Raw genomic sequence first — 8,718 nt, 5'->3', positions numbered from 1 at the left:
TTATCTTTCTCGTAAAATAAGGAGCTATCTCTGGAAAGGACTTTGGCTCTGTGTACTAGGTGGTCTCTGTTGCTGATGCTCAGCTCTTCCACTGAAGGACAAAAGCAGAGCAAATGCATGAGGCTAAATGTTGTCCTTCAATCTGCAGGTGTGGCCCCTGTCCCAGATAATGTTCTAAATATTTCATGGTGCCAAAAGAGTCTCAGGATTGTCTTCCAAATTCTAGCCTTCCATTTTGAATGAAAAGTGCTAACTTTGCCTTGCTCTTCTTCATTACAGAAAGAACGCACTCCAGATTTCTTTGGATTTCATTGATTTTTCTGTGTGAATCAGCAGAAGACCCAGAGAGGCTTGGTGAGTTGTGGGCACTCACAGCCTTAGATGTCCAGGACACTCCAAGCTGACAAGATTTCCACCCCATGTTGAAGAGTTACTAGTTGCCAAATCCCAATGTCATATATTTTTCCATGTTATTATAGATAACACAGACCAAGCTTTCATTGTTAGCCAGACATCCTTCATTAGATTTACGTACTTTACATACGTTGGGTTATGTAGTAAGCTGCCTACACATAGCAGTAAAGTAGCTCCACTATTATATAGATGAGGAAACAGACAGGGAGATTAAGCTGGTGCTATGGTCCAAGTTAGAACATGGCTTTGTCTAAATCCAAAGACTTTGTACAAGCATACTAAAATCTACCCATCTGCCAACCCAGCTTTCTGGTCATTTTTGTTGAAACCCATGGAATAGGGCCGATGCAGTCAAAGTACTTGCCATCAAGCCTGACAGCTTGAATTTGATCCCTGGGACTCATGTGGGGGAAAGAGATAACTGACTCCCATATGCATGCCATGGTGTGGGTAGACACACATACATAAAAAATAAGTGTAATTTTATTTTTTAATGTAAAACCATGGAATACTTGATTTCTGGCCACCTTACCCTAATTTCTCTTAGTTTATTTTTGTTTGTTTTTTGTTTTTGTTTTAAGCCAGAGTCCATTATGTAGCTCTGGCTTCCCTTGAACTCACTCTGTAGACCAGGCTGGCCTGGAAGTCACAGAGATCCACCTGTCTCTGCCTACCAGGTACTGGGATTAAAGGCGGGTCAAGCCTGGCAAACAGTTCCTTAATAAATTAGTGTATGAAGACACATATCATAGGCCCTTGTATTTTCAGAAACTTAAATTTGTAGCATACATCCTTCTGATAGACAAATACACTGTATAATCTGTGGATAAATGTTAAATCATCTCTTTTATATAAAAATGGTCTGTGGAGCCAGGTATGGCAGTGTATACCTTTAATCCCAGTGTTCAGGGAGGCAGAGACAGACAGATCTCTGATTTTGAGGCCGGCCTGGTCTATGAAAGCAAGTCCAGGAGACCAAGGCTATACAGAGAAACTCTGTCTCGAAAAACAAAACAAAACAAGAACAATTCTGTTATAGCTGGCTTTTAGCTTCCTTTGAAGGGTACCTCCTGAACATTTTCAAGGCAATCTGATTATTTCCTCTGCTTTTTCTACTTTTTATTGTACTAAGCTAAACAGCAAGCTCTATTAGTCTTTCCAGGATTAATGTGAACAGTGTAGTCTATCTAGCTTAAACCCCACATACTCTATCAGATATGGGGACCCTTGAGCTGAATGTCTCAATGTTTTCAATCATGAGAATACTGTCTTTATGATATACTCCAGGTTTTCCAGTTTCCTTCCGAAGATACAATACATTGGGTTCTAAAGAGCATTTAATGTATAGAGTCCAAAAGTTGTATGCCTATGATAGTATACCAGAAAGTAGACTATGTTGCCAAATTTCAGTAAGAAATCTAGAATTCTATACTTCATGTTAATCAATTTGGGTCTCAGTATTGAGGACTAAAGGTGTGTGTTATTTTTCACTTACTTTGATTAGGAGCTCTATACTGAAGACAATGTCTGGAAGCTTCTACTTTGTAATTGTTGGCCACCATGATAATCCAGTTTTTGAAATGGAATTTTTGCCACCTGGGAAAACAGAATCCAAAGTACGTATGCAACCTTAAATTTAATAAGAATTTTTGAGGCTGTTTGTAATGGTATGGCATAATAGTGTTTTAGTACTGAAATAGCTCTGGATAGATGAAACAACTGAGATACAGCAACAATTTAAGGCTTTGGAGTCCCATAGACTGACAGAAAATAGTTAGGGAAGGAATGTCAACCTACTATGGAATGCTTTTTAAGAATATGGAAATGCCATGAGCCTGGAACAACTTTTGTTGTCTCAAAATGCCACAGTAGTCCATTCTGTTTCAATAAATCACATTTTTCACTAGAATAGACATAGGTCAGTTTACACCTGAGGATTTAAAAGAACCTTATTCTCATATCATCCTGCTGTTATTGGACTATAGCACTTCATTTCAATGGCTTTTGCAGCACTGTTTATGGTGTCCCCATCCTACTGACCCAGGATGCATCCAGAAATTCTAAAAGCAACAGTAGAAGTGATGCTTTCTTGTTATCAGAGTGGTTCCAGAGGAACAAACTCAATTTAAGAACATAGTGCCCATCATTCACAGTAAACAGTCAGGGAGTTGATACTTTAAAATTAATTGTAATGTACAACCGAAAGTACAAGATACTTTTTAATTATTCATATTGTGCCACCAAAATACCAGAGAAATGTGTTTATGCTACTTTGCCATTTATTGGTCTTATGTTATTTCCAAGCTTCATTTTAGGAGAGCACTGAAGCTTGTTTTGAGGTAACAACAGCAATAGATGCTCTATGGGAGTTGCCACTTACATCCAGTTTCTGTGCACTCCAAAGACCTAGTGGGTAGCAGCACATGAAAACATTTTCTAACTTGACACCTTCTTAAAGCATTTCCATGGTGTGTGCCCAGTCAGTCCCTCAAGAGTGATCATCAATGTACAGGCATGGAAAACATTGCCAAGAAATGGACACAACATATATCCTTAGAGAGAAACTTCAAGGATTCAGGTTTCTTTAGCATGGCAGCATTAGGGATATAAACATACTTTAGCTGGCAAGAGTCCCTGGGCAACTGGTGACCTTCCACCAACCTTATCCTGGGAGCAACCTCCTCAGTAAGAAGGTTATACTAGTTTCTTATAGCTGTCAAAGCACAGTATGGAATCCTGAGTGCCTTAGAATAGAAATGTGTTGTAGCAGTTTTAGAGGCAAATGTCTAGAATTGAGGCCTTGGCAAGACCTCACTCCTATGGAAGGTAGTTCCTTTGGCTTGTGGCAGCTTAGTGCCAGTCTCCTGGTAGCATTCTCCTTGTGTACATGTGGCCAAGTCTCCCATTTATTTTTACTTTTATTTTTTGTGGGAGAGGATGTGGCAAAGTTTCACTCTGTATTCCTGACTGGCCTGGAATTCACTAGGTGGCCCAGGATAGCCTCCAATTCATGAATAATTCTCTGTCCTCAACCCCCTTAGTGCTGGGATTACAGGGATGAGCCACCACAGACAGCAAACCTTTTTCTAAGGACAGCAAGTACACTGGATTGGAGGCCCACTCTCCTCCAGAATGGCCTCATCTTGACTAACTAGGACTCAGACTTTTGAGAAGGACTCTGTACACCAGTGGTTCTCAACCTTCCTAGTGCTGTGACCCCTTAATACAGTTCTTCATGTTATAATGACCATCAGCCATTAAGTTATTTTGTTACTAGTTCATAACTGTAATTTTCCTCCTGTCATGAATTATAATGTCATTATCTGATACGCAGATGGTCTTAGGTGACCCTGGTGAAAGGGTCATTCAACCCCAATGGGGTTGCTACCCACAGTTTGATAACCACTGCTATATGCCATATAGAGTCTCTATTCCATAGCAGGTTGTTTTTGAAAAACACATTGTGGAAGAGAATTCCACAGGAGTAAGACTTGATCCAGGTTGTGAATTTCCTCTCTACATTATAGTGAGTCATTCCTGCCATCTTTCCAGTTAGGCCATTTTGCCCATGAAGAGGACACTCCTGGTTCTGACAGGATTGTTTCTGCTGTTGACAGATGACAACTCACAGCTGAGGCTGATGATTCCTTCCCTCCCCATCCCAGACCCCAAAGCTATATAAGCTGTGTTCTGCAAGAGGGATATCTTAGGTGTTTAGAAATGCCACCTAAACTGTCTCCGCTGCTTCTGCTCAGAAAGCCTGGCTCTCCCTGTTGCCTCCAGCCCTTGAGGCCCCATGTGTATGGCATCCCTTTGCATCTGTCCTTTATTTCCACTTTGCTCTCTGCCTAGGGAAAGTGCTCTCTTTGATCCATATCTGCTTACACACGCTTTTACTGTTTCTTTTCTAATAAGATACAGGCTTCTGGAAAGTAGGAAAAGTAGTAGCCTCTCCTCATGATTCAAAAGTCGTAAAAGTTGGCAATCGCCTTACACCAGCATTAAAATATGTTGTTTAATAGTTTCTTGAAGACATTTATTAATTGATGTTCTGGTTGTTTATGAGTGATATATATCAAGACTATAAAAACAATCTTTTATGTATCATAATGATAATACATGAAGTAAATGCAAAGAGTCTTCCCCTAACAAAAACATGTATGGAATTTACAGAATGAAAACCAGGCCTGCTGGTGCACACCTGTAATCCTAGCATCTGGGAGGCTGAGGCAGGGTCAAGAGCTCAAGACCATCGTAGGCTACATAGTAAGGCCATATCGACAATAAGAGAAAACACACATGATACCTACAGTTTGACAGGATGTCAGAATGACTTGTCAGTGGTCCCAGTGCCATATGGAAATGTTCATCTCTCTCCATTCTCTATCTTTAGGATGATCACCGTCATCTGAACCAGTTTATTGCTCATGCTGCTCTCGACCTTGTGGATGAAAACATGTGGCTTTCTAACAACATGTACTTAAAAACTGTGGACAAATTCAATGAGTGGTTTGTATCGGCATTTGTCACTGCAGGGCATATCCTTACCTTATGGCAGTTTCCGTTGCTGTTATATATAAACACCATGACCGAAACCAGCTTCAGGAAGGAAAGGGTTTGCTTAGCTTTCACTTCCCAAGTTGCAGTCCATTCCTGAGGGAACTCTGGGCAGGAACTCAAGCAAAAACTGAAGCCGAGACCATAGAAGAATACTGTATGCGGGGCCCACCTGCCTATGGATGGTACTGCCCAGGATGGACTTGGCCTTCCTACAACTTCAAAGAGTCAAGCTAACATGAAAATTTTCCATTTATAACTTTCTAAAAACACAGGGTTTTTAAAAACATAGTTTTAGAGTGTTTCACATATAAAAACTCAGGTTTATCTGAACCATACCAAAGGCTATCTTACTTTATGTCTGTTTACTAACTTTAAAAGATTACATTCTTGGGCTGGAGAGATGGCTCAGAGGTTAAGAGCACTGGCTGCTCTTCCAAAGGTCCTGAGTTCAATTCCCAGCAACCACATGATGCCTCACAGCCATCTGGAATGAGATCTGGTGCCCTCTTCTGGCATGCAGTCTTTACATACAGACGAACACTATATACATAGTAAATAAATAAATCTTTTTTTTAAAAAAAGAATATTATATTCTCCTTAACATAAAGCTAGGTTGACTTTAAGCCAGTTTATATATTCAGCTTTGCCATCACAAAATGCAGTTTATGTGATTAATTTGTAGAATATTGTACCAGATGATTGCTTTAAATGTTTCATTTCTAGGAAAGTTTATACCTTAATTTTTTCACATATGCGATTTATTATGCTTCATGATGTAAGGCAAGAAGATGGAATAAAGAACTTCTTTACTGATGTCTATGATTTGTATATAAAGGTATGTACTCAATAATTTAAGATATCTGATTTTTTTTTAAATGATAGGACTGAAGACAGCTCAGAATAAGATGTAAAAATCATTTTCTCTTATCATTAGTAATTCCATTTTAGTGTTTTCTCACATGTCTTATGAAGCACTTATATTAGCTAAGGAACTGATGAGTTTTAGCTTTATATCAAAGCAAAGTTTTAAAACCCTAAGTTGAAAGAATTACAAGGCACATTTGCAGATGTCTTTAATCCCAGCACTTGGGAGGGTCATGAGTTTGAAGCCAGCTGAATGACACAAGAATTTGGGAGAGAGGTTAAAAATGACTACACTTAGCAGCAATATGGTATAACTTTTTTTTGTGTGTGTAACTTTTTTTAAACTCTAAACCTATGAAACACTTACCATTTGTTTATATAATCTAAAGGGCCATGTAAATCAATCCACATTTACAATGAATACAAGGTAGATTCAAGATCCATGTTAATGTATATAGGCCATATCAGTCATACTACCATTAGGTTAGCTACAGGTACTTCTCAAAATGAAAATATTGGGACACAGAATTCCTGAAGAGGAGCCAGGAAAAGGGATGCCTACCTGTGATCTTAGCACTTGGGAGGTAGAATAGGAAAATCAGCAGTTCAAAGCCAGTCTCAGATATATGGTGAGTTTGAGGCTGCTTTGAACTGCACAAGACCCTATCTCAGACAAGCAGGTTATCACTTACACCTGAATTCCAAGGCTTGGGAGACTGGAAGGATGACAGTGAGTTTAAGGCTAGGCTGGGTGACAGAATGAGAACCTGTCTCCCAGATAATTTTTAAGATGTTTTTGTTGTTTTTGGTTTTTCGAGACAGGGTCTCACTATTTATCCTTGGCTGTCTTGGAATTTGCTATGTAGACCAGGCTGACTAAGAACTCACAGAGATCCTCTGCCTCCACCTCCCAAGTGCTGGGGTTAAAGGCATGCACTGCCATGCCTGGCTGTTTTGTTTTGGTTTTTTCTCCTGAGACAGGGTTTCCCTATGTAGTTTTGGCTGACCTGGACTCACTTTGTAGACAGGCTGGCCTTGAACACTCAGCGATCCATAACTGCCTCTGCATCCCTGAATGTTGGGATTAATGCGTGCCATGCCTGGCCCAGCTGTTTTATTTTTTAAAAATTATTGTTGCATTTTTAATTTGTCTATTTGTGGGGGTTGGGGCCTGGCAAGATATGACCAATGCCATATCATACATAATGGACAGAGGTTAGGACAGCTTGCAGCAAGCAGTTCTCCTTCTGCCATGTGGGTCCTGGACGTGGAAGTCTGCTTGTCAAACTTGGCTTTAAGCATTGGGCCTGATTTGGGTTGGTTGTTTGTTTGTTTGTTTGTTTGTTTGTTTTTTGAGAAAGTCTCATGTAGCCCAATCTGGTCTTGAATTCCTGATCTTCTTGCACCTCCCAAGTGCAGAAATTGCAAGGGTATGCAACCACACCTGGCTAAGATGTTACAGTTTAGCAATGGGCATCCTTCTTTGAGAAGCCCACACAAATGCCCTGGGGTATGCCTTACTTCCTGCATGCCTCTTTCTCTTTAACCCTCATGGTCACAGACTATATTTAAATACCTTTTTAAAATTCCAGTTCTGCTTCATTTTTAAAAATTAACAATGGTCAAGCAGTGGTGGCACATGCCTGTAATCCCAGCACTTGGGAGGCAGAGGCAAGTGAACAGAGAGACCCTGTATCGGGGAAGAAAAATGGGACTCAGGCTTTTGTCTTTATTAAATTTTAAGCTAAAAATATAAATTCCCTTTAGTAACCTGTGATTTATCAGCCTGTTTTCTTTAACAGGTTCACTAATACCTTTTTCTTTCCTAGTTTGCAATGAATCCATTTTATGAACCCAATTCGCCTATTCGATCAAGTGCATTTGAAAGAAAAGTTCAATTTCTTGGGAAGAAGCACCTTTTAAGCTAAATTGGGGAAAACCCTAAAATAAACAGTATCACCATTATGAGATATACTCAGGAATGTGTGTGCTGTGAGTAATTTGGAATAGCCTGGTAAACTTTCACTTAAAACTGTACATTATTTTCATGTTGATTATCAGCATTAATATTTGCTTATGAACAGTGTTATTTATTTACTAAGAGCTCTTTACCAGTAATTTTAAATGTTTTTATTTAAAAGCTTGAAAATGAACTTTTGTTTTTTCCTAATTGAGGTAATTTGATCTTAATTTATTAATTCAAAAGCAAATGTCATAGTTAATATGTGTTAGATGTATATAAAGCTAAAATGTTCTATAGACATGAATGAAACTGAGTTATTTAACATTTAGAGACGTTCTTTTAAAATGCATAATATACTGCAGTACCAAGAAGCTGAAGCAGAAAGCATCTGCCACGCCAAATGTTACATGCTTTCCTGCCTCTGTCAGAGGCTAAGAATAATGATCCTGCTGGAACTCGAAACCCTTAGACCTGTGTACACTGGATCAGTTTCAGGCCATGGCAAAATGTGTTGCCCCTGTCACCTTATAGTCTTAGGTTTCCTTTCTTTAATAAACTAAAGGGTTAATGAACTTGTTAATATCTGTACTTGAAAATGTTATAATATAGATTTGGTATTACTAATAAAAGCCTGGGCTATACTGACATTTGCACTTAGCCTTTTAGGCTGTATACGGGGTGAGAAGTGGCAGAAATGGCCTCTCCTATAAGAAATGTTGGTTTGATTTTACAATATCCATGGAAAAGCAAGTAAACCAGATTTTCATGTACATACTGGAATTTTTTTTCCATTCTAAGTTTTGAATAAGCAGTTCTAAGCTTACTGTCTGGTGAAGTTGTTAACATCACACTCTTTTTTTTCCCCCCCTTAAATAAAGATTTATATCCAAGAATGTGGTAGTTGGATGCCTACTTTT

The 8,718-nt window shown here is 39.1% G+C and overlaps 1 protein-coding gene across 1 annotated transcript; it reads left to right on the top strand.

Annotated features, from left to right (window-relative positions):
• The first annotated feature begins 244 nt into the window (after positions 1–244).
• On the top strand, positions 245–8,656 carry Trappc2 (trafficking protein particle complex subunit 2). The gene is made up of 5 exons (XM_051141544.1): positions 245–354; positions 1,919–2,030; positions 4,808–4,956; positions 5,728–5,809; positions 7,668–8,656. The coding sequence occupies exons 2-5, from the start codon at positions 1,938–1,940 to the stop codon at positions 7,764–7,766; spliced, it is 423 nt and encodes a 140-aa protein (XP_050997501.1). The 5' UTR covers positions 245–354; positions 1,919–1,937; the 3' UTR covers positions 7,767–8,656.
• The last annotated feature ends 62 nt before the right edge of the window (positions 8,657–8,718 follow it).

This window comes from Acomys russatus, chromosome X (assembly GCF_903995435.1).
Source record: "Acomys russatus chromosome X, mAcoRus1.1, whole genome shotgun sequence".
Lineage (NCBI taxonomy): Eukaryota > Metazoa > Chordata > Mammalia > Rodentia > Muridae > Acomys > Acomys russatus.
The sequence above is the reverse complement of the archived record's forward strand: the minus strand, read 5'-3'. Positions and strand labels throughout refer to the sequence as shown.

Coding starts and splice junctions, on each gene's coding strand:
- Trappc2 (XM_051141544.1), top strand. CDS start 1,938: ATGTCTGGAAGCTTCTACTTTGTAATTGTTGGCCACCATGATAATCCA. Junction 2,031..4,807: donor CTGGGAAAACAGAATCCAAA/GTACGTATGCAA, acceptor CTCTATCTTTAG/GATGATCACCGTCATCTGAA. Junction 4,957..5,727: donor TTTGTCACTGCAGGGCATAT/CCTTACCTTATG, acceptor TTTTTCACATAT/GCGATTTATTATGCTTCATG.